This window comes from Octodon degus, unplaced genomic scaffold (assembly GCF_000260255.1).
Source record: "Octodon degus isolate 3935 unplaced genomic scaffold, OctDeg1.0 scaffold00023, whole genome shotgun sequence".
In the NCBI taxonomy this organism is placed as follows: domain Eukaryota; kingdom Metazoa; phylum Chordata; class Mammalia; order Rodentia; family Octodontidae; genus Octodon; species Octodon degus.
This window is the reverse complement of record NW_004524599.1, coordinates 724,798-740,296: the sequence shown is the minus strand read 5'-3', so window position 1 is coordinate 740,296 and position 15,499 is coordinate 724,798. Positions and strand designations below refer to the sequence as shown.

The following is a 15,499-nucleotide window of genomic DNA, read 5'->3' as shown; positions in this document are numbered from 1 at the left end:
GAAGGGCCAAGCCTTCAACATGGTGAGACTTTGATGAGACCTATTAGGTCCAAAACCTAACATCTATCTGTAGTAGATTCCGCTGGGAAATCCATCTACGGACCTGGCAGACATCAATGCCTGGGGGACATCTTTATACCGCAATGCCTAACACGCTGCTTACCACACAGAGTGAGCACATGGAAAATATTGACCGAATAAATGACGGTCAAAAGAATTCAAAGACATTGAAAAGATAACATTTAAAAGAACAGACTTAGGGCCAGCCAAATAGCTCAGCGGATTAAAGCGCTTGCAAGCAGGTGCAGGGGCTGGGGGTTTGATCCCTGGGCCTGCTGTGCCGGCCCTGCCCCCAGGGCGCGCTGAGGTGGTAATTGACACTGAGTACGGTGGTGCGCACCTGGAATCCCAGCTCTTGGGAGGCTGTAAACAGGCGGATCACTATGAGTCCGATCTCGTAGTGAGACCCTGAATACCCTGTAGACCCTTCCCTAAAATACAAAAAATAAAATAAAAGAACAGACTTCTTCTTTCAGTTGACTAAATTAGAACTGGCTCGTGTTTCTACAGAAAACAACTATAAACTCTGGAATCCACCTTCATAGAGTAACCAGCTCGTGAAGAGCAACCAGGGGCAAGCAGACTTTGGAGAGGATTTGAGCATTGGAAGAAGGAAACTGCATGAGACAAGTTTTCCTATTTTCATGGCTTCTAGCCTCAAAAATTTCCTTAACCTGTACCATGTAGTGTGAATCAAAGGTTGGTATAAAACCTCTGTTTTTTATGTTCTGAAGAATCAGAGAAGACTTTCAGGCAATGAGAAAACCTGGAAAATGAGAAAGAAATTCTGAAAAGGAAAGCAGCTGAAAGGAGTGCTTGAAATTTTGCCTATCAGAAACTCAAGTTAATTGGTTTTTTTTTTTTTTTGTTTCTGTTTTTGTTTTGTACTGGGAGGATGGAACTCAAGACCTTGCATTTGCCAGGCAGGCGGTTATGCTACTGAACTATCTCCCCAGCCCACTTGTCTGTTAAAATAAACAAAAAGTTTAATAATCTTGGGAGAAATATATCAAATTAGAGTTTCTACAACATAACATTCACAACGTCCAGGACACAATTCAAACTTTATCAAAATATAATGAAATATGAAAATGTGACCTATTAAAAAAATGAGATTAATTTTCAGATGAGCCAGATGCCGGAACTAGCAAACAAGTAATTCAAAGCATTACTTTAATGTAATGACATAAAGGAAGAATACTTATAATGAATGAACAAATTAGAAATTTTAGTGAACACTAAAAAGAAATTTTAGAGAACACTAAATAGAAACACTAAAGGACAACAACAAAAATCCTACAAATAAAGGAAAAATGTTCAAGATAGAAATTCACTTATCAGCAGACAAAAATGACTGAAGAAAAAGACTATGAAGTTGATGATAGATAGCTAGCATTATCTACTCTGAGGGAGAAAGGTGAGAGCAAGCAGATTTTTGAAACAACAGACAGGGCCGGGGAAATAGCTCGGAAGAATAAGCGCTTGCCTGGCAAGTGCAAGGGCCTGAGTTCAATCCACAGTTCCGGAAAAAAAATGAAACGACAGACAGAATCACAAGAATATGGGAGCAATATCAAAATATCTACAATACATATGACAGGCACAGAAGAGAAAATAGAGTAGAAAACATATTTGTGGAAATAATGGCCAGAAATTCCCATAAATTATGAAAAACATTAATTTACATTCTAGGAAACCAGTGAAGATAAATATGAGGAAATCCCCCTCAGGACATCACTAAAAAATTGCTCAAATTTAAACAGAAAGAGAAAATTCTGGATGAGACGGCAGTACACAGTACAAAGAAAAAAACAATTACTCACATTACTGCTTAATGGAAATTATAGTGCCCAGAAGGTATAGGAACATCTTCAACATGCTCAAAAATAAAATGACATCCTGGAACTCTATACCTACAAAAATATTCTTCAAAGAAGAGGGCAACATGAAGACATGTCTAGATTTTAAAATATCAAGGGAATTTTTTTACCAACAGACCATTACCAGAAAAAATGTTCAGGCTATATAAAAAAGGCATCAACTGGAAATTCACGTCTTCAGTATTGAAAGAAAGCACCAGAAATGGTAAGCATCTTGATCAATATAAAATATGAAACACTGCATCCGGTACCTCAGGTCTCACAGGATTGTCAATCCCCACAACAGCAATGCATGTAAGGCTGGTGGTGACAGTATCATTTTGGGGTTTTGTTTTTGTATTTTAGTACAGGGTCTACAGGGTTTCACTAAGTAGATCAGACTCATAGTGATTCTCCTGTTTTCAGCCTCCCAAGAGCTGGGATTACAGGCGCGCACCACCACATCCAGTCTCAATCACCAGCTCAGCATGTCCTGGAGGTGGGGCTGGCACGGCAGGCCTTGGACGGAACCCCCAGCCCCTGTGTCTGCCTAATAAGGTGCTTTAATCTACTGAGCTATTTGGCCGGCCCTCATTTTGTTTTTATTCAACTCTGATTCTGGTTCTCCTGCTGGAAAACTCTCTGAACAAAAGATAAATGGTTCTCAAGCCTTTTGATGCCATAGGTTCAATCAGAGTTTTCACAATATCATCACGGTCCCTGGTCTGAATTGGTTCACATCACCATTAGCACTCAAGATTTTGAAATCTGATTTTTTTTTAGATCATCCCAGGGGCACCCTTGCTGAATATTCAATAGCTTTCATCTGAGTTTTTCAGACACCACTCATGGACTTCCAAGCAGAACTGAAGGTATAAACTTTGTATAACGCCTTTTTCTAGTATTTGATTTCTAATATCCTCATGGTCCCATCTTAAAACCAAAAGAAATCCCAACAAGGAACATTTGGTTTCATTACCAACATGATGACATAACCCACCCTCTTTCAACTGGAGGCAATTATATAAAAGCACAACTCACAGAAATTCCTATCACAAGGTAGGACAAAATATTCGGTAGAACAGCTTCTGGTTCAGGAGTCTTTTTACAATGTTTTTCATTGCATAAGCTTGAACAACTGTCATTCTGTTCATTGTTAATGTTCCTGCCTTATATAAGCTTAACAAATACATATAGCATTTTCCATGATTTCATAAGCATCCAGGTGCTAAGTTATTATTTTTCATCATTTTCTTACTGAATAAGCCAGTGAACTAGTGACTTCTAGTGGAAGATCTGGCACTGCACTAAGCTGTCACTCTTATCATGAAGAAATTCACAAAATATTGTGTGTAAATCAGTGTATTCATGGTCTCTTCTGAACCTAGAAGGTGTCAGTTACAAAATATAATACTAAAACTGTAACAGTGACAGCAGACATCAACAGACCTGCTTTGCCAATCTGAGCAGTCACTTTTGTTAGTTTCCCTTGTAAAACAATTTTTTCCTTTTTAGGCATATTTGCTTTCTTTTTGTCCTTTTCATCACAGTCTCCACCCTTTAATGGCTGCATTTCCACTGCTGCACCACCTTAGCTTTTGCTTTGTTGTGATTCTCAGTAGTCTCATCCTGGTTTTTATTTTTGTTTTCTTTTTCCTTTTGTCTTCTCTTCCTCTTCACATCCAGCTCCAAGTAAGATAAAGAAAATATCTTTCTTACACCTACAGCATTACCTACCATCCTTTCCAAACCTTCCATTACTTGAATACCCAATAGAAGTAACGCATCCTTCTCTAAAGACTTCTTCACACGATCAGATTCACCAGTCAATGATCTTTCATCAAAGTAAGGTCATTGCTTTGAACAAGTTTACCACCAGGTGGAAAACCACCACATTTCACTTGAGTAGCATCTCCAACAGTAGTGTCCGCTATAGGAATCTAAATGACCCGACTACCCAGATGACAGTGAACTACTGTTCTTGTTCAATTTGACTTTACAAACCTCTAAACTGTTTTTCCTCACTCCAGTCATTAAAAGCTGTTACTAATACCACAAACACCACTGACCACAGGATTGTGGCTCCTTCACTCCAGTCAGTTTCACCTTCCCCTTCCTCTTTGACAGAAACTTCTCCACAAAACACAGAATTTCTTTCTGGAAATTGACAGAAAGAAAGGCCCAGTGATACTTTAGTTGCAATTTCTAAAATAATTAAAGTGACATCTTGTAATGCTTCTCATACTAACTGAAGGAAATTTTTTGGCTTTTTATAAGGTATAAAGTTCTTTCATAACATGTTTCTCTCCTTTCCAAATCTGCAGGGTTTCCGCTGAAACCTTCACTGGGAGATATTTTCAACCTGGTAAAAATCCCACAGGCATCTCCATAGCTTCCCTGCATTTTTTGTAACACATCTGTGGACTTGAGATCCGTAAGGGCCTGCAGCTCTGCGAGCATAATTCCAACGTTCGTTCACAGTTCTTTAGCTTCGTTCACAGTTCTTCACACAACCCTATATGCTCATTAGCTTCGTTCACAGTTCTTCACACAACCCTATATACAACTGAATTTTTTTCCATGTCTCCCATGACAAGCACAACTTATTAGGAGGGAATTGTTTCGCAAAAGAATCTAATTTTTATTTGCTATATTTCCAAGATGAGAATCTTCCAAATATGAAAACTTTCCTGAAACTACTCATTGTTTGACTTTGTAAAGCACCATCAGCAGCGACATTTCCCAGAGAAGTATCTTGGCTTCTGGCTCATGACTTGTTTCTTCTTATCAATCATGAGATGTACACATCTTAAAAATCAATATCACTCCATGGCCAAGCCCCCCGCAGCAGTCTAACTCCAGAAGAAGAGGCCCGCAGAAAGATTTGTATTCACTGTCCAAAGCAGGGACTTAAGCACTTTTTTTCAGCCAACTGTTAAGGTCTCATCAATGTGGAAGAAAAATAAGGCAAACTGTATTTTTCTAATCGTCTACAATTCGAGCCCTCAGTCAGCTGGGCCACAAGTCACTTCAGCGGAGATGCCTTCTTCACCTCCACGTTGCCGCTATGGCGGGTGCGGTCACGTGACGCAGCCCCCGGCGGAGGCTGAGTAGCGGGGGACGCGCGTTAGGGGAGGATCTGGCGCGCGCGCCCCCGCGCCTGGCCCGCTCCTTAGGCAGGAAATGGTAGCCTGAGTGAGGGGCGGAGCTCTAGCCCCCACGCTTCCCTCTCGCGCTTACCCCTGCGCCGCCGATCGTGCCGACCCCGCCCCTTTCCTCCTGCTGAGGTCTGCGATTGGCTGGCGGCCTCGACCTATGAACCAAAAGGCTATTTTCTCTAGACAATTTTAACGGATTGTAACCGCGTCTTGGAAAGTTTATAGGTAAAGCAAATGATAACTAAACCATAAAAGAGGGTCATAAAAGGAACTGTATGACAATAAATCTGCTTTTGATATGAAGTGGCATATTAATACTAGGTAGACTTTAAAAATATATGTTATAAACTGCTAAATCAACCACTGAAAAAATAATGCAGAAAAGTATAGCTAAAAACTCAACAGATAAGTTACATACATTCTGAAAAAAGTGATTAACCTACAAGAAGACAGAAGGAACAACTGAGAAAAAAAAGAGAGGGGAGAAAAAGAAAACAAAATGAAAGACCTAAATGCAATTATATTGATGTCAAATATTAAAATACTAAACAACAAAAGGCAAAAATAGGCAGAATGAGCTTTTAAAAAATAAAATCCATTCTTTCTTTCGTCTCACTATGTAGTCCAGGCTGGCATTGAACTCATGTTGTATCCCAAACTGGCCTCCAAATCGAAGCAATCCTCCTGCCTTAGCCTCTTGAGTGCTGGGATTACAGGCGTGTGTCACCACACCCAGCTAAAACTGTGCTTTTCAAGGGGTGCAATTTGTCTTAGTTACTTTTCTGCATTACTGAGACAAAATACCCAGCACTAGAGGTTAAAGATGAAAAGGTGTAGTTTGGCTCAGTTTGTAGAGTTTCAGTCTGTAAGCAGCTGGCTCCAAGGCAGGGTGACATGACGAAGGAGCATCAGAGGAAAAACAGCTCATAGTGCGCTAGGGCAGGAAGGAGAAAGCAAGTCACTATGGATGGCAGGAGGAAGAGAACAAGGAATTTTCCTGTCCCTTATATTTCAACCAGGGTGGGGCCTCCTAATCCCAGCATCACCCATCAGAGATCAGCCACCTACTGACAGTCCCACCTATGACCTCATGACGCTTTGAGGGGATACCAAGGCACAAACCAAACCTCCACTGTGGAGGGCTATCTGGGTGACTCCTTGAAAGAAGAGTCTCCATTTTGGCTGAGCCTGATCCTATTTCTGTGTATTGATATGTGCAGAGCTGGCTAGGAATTGTCCTTACCCCATTGGCTCTAAGCAATGCCTATTGATCCAGCTGAGGTACTAGTGGTTAGTCTTTGAAGATGGCAGTTAGTGTTTCTCCAGAAATCCCACATGCTGCTCTTTAGTGTGAGCCGGCTGAGATGGGATGAAGAGCCAGTGCTCCATGCTGTCAGCTGGGATGAGCCTTGAGGTAGAGGCTATGACTTCCTGGGGCTTGAAAGAGTACACATCAGAGCTGAAGCTCCCACCCCAAACATTAGATACTATCTCGATTGTGGCATGTAGATGACTCTTTCTGCATATCCTCTGTCTGCATAGTGTGGAGGTGAATGCAGGCCTCCTACCTAGCCCAGCTCATGGCCCTCACCTACTTCCCGCTATGCTCAGTCACTCATTCTCAAGCCACTCCTCCTTCATGAACAAATAAAACCCAGGTTCAGCCTTGTGTCAAGCCTTTGTTCCAGATATATTATCATGACTGGACTTAGGAGCCGTTGACTCCCCAAAACTATAAATATGTCTTGGTGTCTTTATTCTCTCCATGGGTTGCACTGAGTGTGGTAGATTGGAATTAACTTGACAGGATTCCAATAACTTATCCATAGGATTACAAATATAAACTTCCTGGACTGTGATGAGAATCAGGAAGGGCTCTCTATAAAACACAATTGAAAAATAAAGGTGAAAAATAAATATATGAGAAAAAGGACGTGATGTGAACAGTAACCATTAGGATGCTGATATGGCCGTATTAACACCTGACAACATAAACTTCAAGACAAAGAATATTAACAGAGACAAAGGGTGGTGGTGGTGTTTCTTTATATAAAAGTCAATTTACAGGAAGCCATTACAATCGCAATTGTGTGTATGCCAATTAATAGAGTTTAAAATACATGAATGACAGAATTTTCTTTTTCTATATTTTTTAGGGAAGGGTCTACCGGGTGTTCAGGGTCTCACTAAGAGATCGAACTCGTAGTGATTCGCCTGTTTACAGGCTCCTACCCAAGAACTGGGATTACAGGCATGCACCATCATGCCCAGTCTCAATTGCTGTGTCAGCACTCTCTGGGAGCAGGGCTGGCATGGCATGGCAGGCCCGGGGATCAAACCCCAGACCCCTGCTCCTGCTTGCAGACCCTTTAATCTGCTGAGCTATTTGGCTGGCCCCAATGATAGAATTAAAAGTAGTAATAGGTATTCCATAAACATTTCTGTAATGTTAATGTGACTTCTAAGCAATTTATAGAAAAATCCATGAAAAATCAATAAAGACGTAAGAGAAATGAATAAAACTATCAACCACACTGACCTAAGTTAATACATCATGCACTTCAGTCCTGCACCCTCATGACCATGTTTCTTTCAACAGCAAACCACACACACAGTGGTGGTCCCAAGGGATTATAAAGGAGCTGAAAAGTTCTTACCTGCTAGTGGTATCACAGCCCTCTTAACACACAGCACAATATATTATTCATGTATTTGTGCCAAGGCTAGTGTAAACAAACTGCATTGCTGGTTGTATAGAAGTTTAGCAATGTTATGTATCATGTGTAATACTTTTTGTTTGTTTTGGGTTCTGGCAATTGAACCCAGGGCTTTTGTGCCAAGCTACACCCCTAGCCTTTGTTTTCTTTTTTTGTTTGTTTGTTTGTTTTACTTAGTACATATCTGTGGTACACAATAATCATATTCATTGTGGGGAGCCTATATGTGTACATAATACATCTTCTTAAGTCCCTTTCCCCATACCAGTCTTTTCAATTCCTAGTCTTCAATTTTTATTTGGACAGCATCTATGTTGGCCAGGCTGGGCTCAGACTTGTGATCCTCCTGCCTCAACTTCCCATTGTGCTGGGAGTACAGGTGACATTGGTTTACAAACCTGATTTACATAATAGTTGTGTTATGATTTGTGTCCAGGTGTCCCCCCAAAGCCTTATGCAGTCATGGGGCAGACTTTTACACTTTGTAATTAATTCATGATCCATTGCTGGGATTGTGGGTGTGAGTGCTACACCCGGAAGATAGCCTGAATGCAACAGAAGGGAGACAGACTTGCTCCCTGTAGCCATTGTTGGGCTGCTCCTCCCATTTGCTCTTACTGTTTTGCTGTTTTCTGCTACCATGAATTGCTGCCCTCTACCATGTGCCACTCTGCCTTGGAGCCAGCTGAGTATGGACTGAAACCTACACTAACTGTGCGCTAAATAAATTGTTCCTTCCTTAATTTTGGGTGTTGGGTATTTTGTCCCAGCAACAAGAAAAGAGTAACAGAGACAAGTTGATATGATGATAAATGACTATTATTGATATATTTATTATGTATATCTTTAGTTGTTACTTCACTGTTGCTCCTTCAGCTGACATTTTTACAAGTTTACTATTAAGCAGCATACCATGCTGAAGTGGCAGCAGTCTCCAACCATGTCTCTTGATTGCATCAAGTGGCCACATGAAGCAACTGAACTATAGCATCTGGGTCTGTATGACAGTCCACATTGCAACCACAGTGAGAGTCACCTAAGGACACAGGTCTCTGGCTTCATCCCCATTGTTGACCATTGCATAACATAACCACTGTTACAGAACATTATACCCTTTATACTACATTCCTTCAAGTTCACATTATGGTATGTCAGCCAAGATGGCCTATATGCTGGGCAATAAAACATATCTGAATGAATTTAAAGTGACTGAAAGCCTGCAGTCAATGAAGCCAAGAGGATGCCTCTGCTGTTGGGTGCCCAGTGTAGTGGCTGCTGACATCAAGCTCCTCAGCAGTGCTTGAAGCCTGTTGCTTGTGTGGGCCACCCTAAAGGGCTTAGAGACACTGCTTCAGGGTGGGTATTCCTGTACCAGACCTTGCAGGAGCCTCAGGGTGCAGTGGTAAGGGTTTACATTGGACAGCTCATCATGTCCATCTGCACCAAGCTGCAGAACGAAGAGTGTGGAGGACCTCCTGGACGACTCCTTGAAAGGACAGTCATCTCTGTTTGTCTAAACCTGGCCCTATTTCCATGTATTGACATGTGCAGAGCTGGTTAGGACTCTTTCTTATCCCTTCAATTGGCTTTAAGCAACGCAAATTGGTCCAGCCGAGGAGCTGGTGTGTAGCCTTTGAAGCAAGGCAACAGGTCAGCATTACTGCGCCCCGTGAAAAAAGCATGTGTGAGGGCCAGGTATACAGCCCAGTGGCTCAGTGCCTGCCTGGCAAGCAGGAGGTTCTGAGTTCAATTCCCAGTTTAAAAAAAAAATGTGTGATCTGGGTGGGAGAACCATGCTCCACACTGTCAGCTGGAATCAAGTGTTGAGATAAGAGGCTATGACTTCCCAGGACATAAAACACTATACATTAGAGCTGAAGCACAGAACCCCTAAACATCAGATACCACCCCAAAGTGTGTTCTACAGATTACTCTTCGTGCATATGCATCTCTCTGCATACTGCAGAGGTGTTTTCAGGCCTCCTACCTGGTTCAGCTCACAGCACTCATGTACCTCCCACCATTCTGTAACCAGTCCCCAAGCCACTCCCTTCTTCATGAATTAATAAAACCCAGGCCCAGCCCTGGATCAGGGCCTTTGTTCCAGTCAGCCATCATCCTAGCTGGACTTAGGACCCCTTGGCTCCGCCCCACCACAAATATACTTTAGTGTTTTCCTTTTCATCATGAGTTGCACTGCAAGTGGTAGATTGGAATTAACTCACTAGAATTCCAATAACTTTCCCACGGGATTATAAATATAAACCTCTCAGACCTCGAAGGGGACTTGGAAGGGCTCTCCTTAAAGGAGCTTGGGATTGAGGCCCTATGGAGGGCCACGTTCAAGTTCCCTGGCTGCCAGAAGAGCCACAGCTCTTAAGAAGTGGGGCTTCACCAAATTCAATGCAGACAAAATTCAAGACATGGAGCCAAGAAGTGTTGCCTTCCTGAGGGTTATGAGGTGAAATACGTCCCAAATCATGGTCCCTGGATAAATGGCAGGCCCTGCACTCCTGAAAGCTTCCACTGTGTGTCCCCCTTAACCAGTTCATCAATTAGTCTTATCTCCACCCACAAATAAAACGATCAACATAATACAAAGTATGCTTTATGAATACTGTGAATTAAATTAGATATTAGTAACAATCATATAGGAACATTCCAAATGTTCAGAAATTAAATGTTTTAAAACAGTCTTTGGAAAGCAAGGCATGGTTGTGCACATCTATAATTACAGCCCTAGGGAAACTGAGGCAGGAGGACTGTTGAAAGTTCAAGACCAGCCTTGGCTAAAAAGTAAATCCAAGGCCAGTCTGAACTGCATTGTGAAGAACTGTCTTCAAAATAAGACAAAATAATAATAACAATCTGTGGAGTCAAAGAAGAGATCACAAGAGAAATATTAATATTTATATATTTTAATATTTAACATTTACAGTTTTAAACAATTGTATCAACATCAGTACCTTTACAGACCATGATTACATTTATTATGGGGGTTGTTCCCATCAGCCAGCATCCGAGCTGGACTCGGGGCTCCCGGCTCCACCCAACTACAAATGTGCTATAGACACCTTGATTCTTTTTCTGTTCCCCTCACTCTGTCTCTCCCTCAACCCTTCCTCCATCTTTTTTTTGTTTTGTTTTGTTTTTTTGCGGAACCGGGGATTGAACTCAGGGCCTTGCACTTGCCAGGGAAGCACTTATTCTGCTGAGCCATCTCCCCAGCCCCACCTTCCTCCATCTTTTAACAAAATTAACCAAATGATAATGAAAGTTCAACATATCAAAATCTGTGGCACACTGTTAAATCTATGCTGGGAAATTTCTAGCTCTCAAAGCCTATGCAAGATGAGAAAAAACATTCTAAAGTCACTGATTTCAAGTGCTACCTTAAGAAACTACCAAAGTAGCACAAGAAATCCAAAGTTAGTAAAAGAAACACAAAATCGAATTGGTGAGTAAAGTGCACAGCGCTACAGCACTTGCCTAGTATGTGAGGGCCCTGTGTAAAAAAGGAAATGAATAAAGTAGAAAAGTAACCACTTAGCAGTCCAATTATTTAAATATAGGATAACCAAAAATTGCCTATTTTTCATTAATTTTTATAACAGGAAATATAAGAACAATTTATCAAATTTATTCTGTGGTGAAATGGGACAGAAGCCTGCTGTCCTAAGGGAGCATAGAAGAAGAAACAGAGCCCAAGGAGACCTGCTGTCTCCTGTAAACAAGCTGGGGTACAAGGTCACAGATAACCCTGTTTCCTGGAGGCACCCTGTCTGCTCTTTGATCCTTCACCTGGGATGTTACCCACTAGTGTTGTGTGAATTTAGAGTTTGGTGAATGCCAGAAGGCAATATAGACAGTAGTTTGTTTCCATCTAATTAGTTTTGCACATTCCTTAACCTGCTTTAGCCCTCAAATGTGAGATGTTTTGGTGGCTCAAGACTCACTGTGAGCGGATCCGACTGATTTCACACAACATACTCAATACAAGAATCAACTGGTTGATAGCCAGGCACACCTGGAATCCCAGCACTCAGAAGGCTGAGGCAGGAGGATGGCTGTGAATTTAAGGCCAGCCTGTGCTACAAAGTGAGTTCAAGGCCAGCCTGAATTACATATCAAGACCCTATCTCAAACAAACAAACAAACAAACAAACAACAAAATCAACAGGTTGAGATGACACCTGTCCAGGCAACACTCAGGACAGTCAGTGAACAAACCCCACTTGATGCTCAGGGCAAATTTATTGCTTAACAAAGCCAAAAATTGATCCTTTGAAATCAAGAAAATCAAGTAACCTCTAGCTAGACAGGTCAAGAAAAATAAGAGAAAATACATATATTACCAACATCAGGAATGAGAGAAGACTCACCACCACAGATCCTACAGACATTTAAAGGATAGAAAATGCATACGTTTAACAAGTTTGTCAACAAATTCTGTGACTTAAATTGGAAATATCCTTGAAAAATAGTTACAAAACTCATATAACATGAAGCAAAAAATCTGAATTGTCCTATATAAAGACATTAAATTCATAATATTCATAGTGAAACTCTTTGCACCAAAGAAAACCCCTGACTACAAGTTTTACTGGTGAATTCTATCAAACACTGAAGAAAAACTAATACTGTTATGCAATTTTTTCAGAAATTAAAAGGGGGAAATTTCCAATTTATAAGGCCTGCATAATTATAATACTAAACTGTGACAAAAATAAAGCTGATAAACATCATAGAGAATAAATGCATTGGGATAACCTCCCTTGTGAAGATAGACTTTTAGCAAAGTTAAATAGAGATAGCTCAGCGAATAAGCGCCTGCCTAGGCAAGCTCAGAGACCAGGAGCTGCAGCAGCCCCACCAGCACCCGCAGGGTGGGCTGAGCCTGACAGAGTCGCAGCACTGGGGAGGCTGACAACGAGGACCACTATGAGTACATGAGTCCAAGCTGCATAGTGAGACCATGGAACAACCAAATACATATTTAAAACGTTAAATTTGTAGCTTTTTTTTTTTTTTTTGGAGTCAGTGTTTCATTATGCAGTTCAGTCTGGCCTTGAACTTCCTTATGTAGCTCAGGTAGGCCTCGAATTCAGTGATCCTCCTGCCTCAGCCTCCCAAGTGTTGGGATCACAGGTGTGTGCCACCATGCCCAACCTGGCAAAATTAAATACTGACAAAGTATTTCTTACTGATTTATCAGAAGAGAGGAAGCAATAGCTTTTAAGATTTAGATTTTGTTATCTAACATGTAAGAATACTGTATTCTTAGAGAAATTAACTCCAACATGTAATGGAATTGGCTTCCCATCTCATCATTTTCAGTTAGTCTAGGAACACAAATCAGTGGTTCAAAAAAGCAAACACTGCACAGCTTTGCTTATCTGGGAAGCAAGGTCATTAAAGTGCAGACTATTTTAGAACACTGTGCTCATCAAAAAAACAGGCTGAGTAGGGGGTGGAGACAGAAGGCTGATATGAAGGCACTGGAGTACTGGGGGGAGTCCTCTGATCCTAACACCTGTTACTCACTGGACCACACAGCTCACAGCCGTCCTGCTGCCTGATTCCATATATTTCAGGAACTCTGCTCCCTTTGTGTACCATTGAGGACAAACTGCCCTCATGATTAGTGAAAGAAATACCCTGAAGTTGTAAGATACACTGGAATTTCTTATAACAATGTAAATTTTGTATGACTGAAAAGCTTTTCCATAAGTTTTACTGTCAAAACTCTTTTAAGTACAATATTTTACAACTGCAGATTGCAGTTCTTTCATTATGAAACTTGAAACCTCTGCTTAACCTCAAAATTTATTTGTACCTTCATTTTTTTTTCTTCTGCCTCATGTCTTCTGTTCACAGCAAGACACGGTCATGTGGTCCGGCTGCACTGCAGCGGCATGTGGCGGGCACATGGAAAGTTAATCTCCCCCTTTGGCTCCCAACCATGGGATGTTTGTTTCTGATATTTTAGAATCTCCGAGATGGAACTTCAGTTAAATTAACCACTAAGATTTACTTTTTGGCCGATGAGTCTGCAGTTTATGTGATGCATTTGACTGTTTTTAGAAACTTGGGATGTATAACGTGATCTTCAAGAATACTAACCCCAGTGATAAAAGTCAAATAAATGCAAAAATGTGAACAGTAGTTTTCATTAATTAAAACTAATTATCTTTATGCTTATTTATATTTTTCTAATTCTACAAAGAACATGTATTAAGACTATAATTCAAAGGAAACAATAACTACAAAAAAAAATCGATGAACAGACACATAACATGAGAAGGGAACCTAGGGGGTGTTTGGAAAGAGGGTCTTTTATTCGCCAGGTTTCTACCACGTGGCACCTGGTTCTCAAAGTCCCTCCCAAGTGTAGGAGTTAAGCCCTACATCAGTCTGAAGTTACATTACAGAGTTACCTACAAAGCACTGTGTGCTAGAAAGCTCCAAAATTATAGACGTTCACTGATGCTTTAAATAACACAAGCGCATTTCCTTTAAGAAAATGAAGAAGCAAGCAAACGCATTTTGTTCAGGGAAACAGCAGAACTTGACTGTTACCGCCCACCCCTTAAGTCCTTAGTTAACTCTTGCCTTAAAGGGGTCTCTTTCCATTTCACCTCAGAGGGCTGTTATGCAGATCACGTGACACTCAGACGTGGGCAGGATTGGTGTACATCATGAAGTGATCTCAGCTGAGAAAGGTGGCAGCTTTTCCCCACCCTTGAACATTACCTGGGGCTGTCAGAAACCAATTTAAGTAGTAAATTTTCCACAAAGAGATGTCTAGAATGTTTCTCCAGAGATGCCCAACTCTGGCTGCCCACAGACTGGCCACTCTGCTGAACCCTAAAATACCAGGACTCAGTCAGTTATACCACCTTGATTAAGTGCTTTAATTTGTGTTAGCTGCTTTACCTTGAAAATTTCTTAATAAAACCTTCCTTGTCTACCTCAAGAGATAGTATAAAGGTCAAAAAAGTCACAATAACCATCGGGAAGTCGCTTAAGCTCTCGGTATCTCACTTTTTCAACTCTAAAATGGGATAACACAAACTATTATTTGTTGTAATTATGAATCAAATGAGCTAACACTCGAACATTTCTCAGCATGAAGAAAATACTTTCAATAAATGGTGGATTTAATTAATACCTGTGCCAACTTTTGTCACGCCACCAGGCGGCCACCATTACCTCGGCCTGGTCGGGAGGAGTTAAGTGGCAGGTCACTACTGACAGTTCAGGACGTCTGACCCGACCGCTGGGTCCCCACCACCCCACTCCCCGTCATTTCCCGTCAACTTTGTAGACTTTCACAGAATGGGACGCAGCGTCCAGCACGAGCAGCAAATTCTCCTTGGTGAAGGCCAGCGCCACAGGGTGGGCGAGCCCTTGGGTGACCACGGGCTTCGGCACCGGCACCGGGAGCTCCTCGGGTTTTCCTAAGCAGAGCACGGCGGGGCCCGACGTGTCGGCCACAACCACGTTCCCCTGTGGGTCAAAGGCCACGGCCGAAGCAGTTATCCTGGCGGGAAAGAGGAGGCTCAGCCCGAAGGTGTCCACCTGGCCGACCAGCTGCATGCTCGGGCTGAACACCTTCACCCTGGTGCTGCGGGGCCCGGGGCCCGGGCTGGAGGGCTGCTCCAGGACGGCGACGGCGCCGCCGGGCGACACGGCCACGCCCCGC

At 41.9% G+C, this 15,499-nt stretch overlaps 1 protein-coding gene, 1 non-coding gene and 1 pseudogene across 2 annotated transcripts in view; 1 reads left to right on the top strand and 2 right to left on the bottom strand.

Annotated features, from left to right (window-relative positions):
• Positions 1–2,158: 2,158 nt before the first annotated feature.
• On the bottom strand, positions 2,159–4,510 carry LOC101568515 (annotated as a pseudogene).
• Positions 4,511–9,011: 4,501 nt separating this feature from the next.
• LOC111815911 lies at positions 9,012–9,143 on the top strand. The gene has a single exon (XR_002820536.1). It is a non-coding gene; the product is annotated as a small nucleolar RNA SNORA70 (small nucleolar RNA).
• A 4,855-nt stretch (positions 9,144–13,998) lies between these two features.
• The window catches only part of Nhlrc1 (NHL repeat containing E3 ubiquitin protein ligase 1), a 2,230-nt gene continuing 729 nt past the window's right edge, over positions 13,999–15,499 (bottom strand). The window contains exon 2 of the mRNA XM_023712053.1: positions 13,999–15,495. Within this exon, the coding sequence (XP_023567821.1) occupies positions 15,100–15,495 (396 nt within the window). The 3' untranslated portion in view covers positions 13,999–15,099. The remainder of the gene's footprint in view (positions 15,496–15,499) is intronic.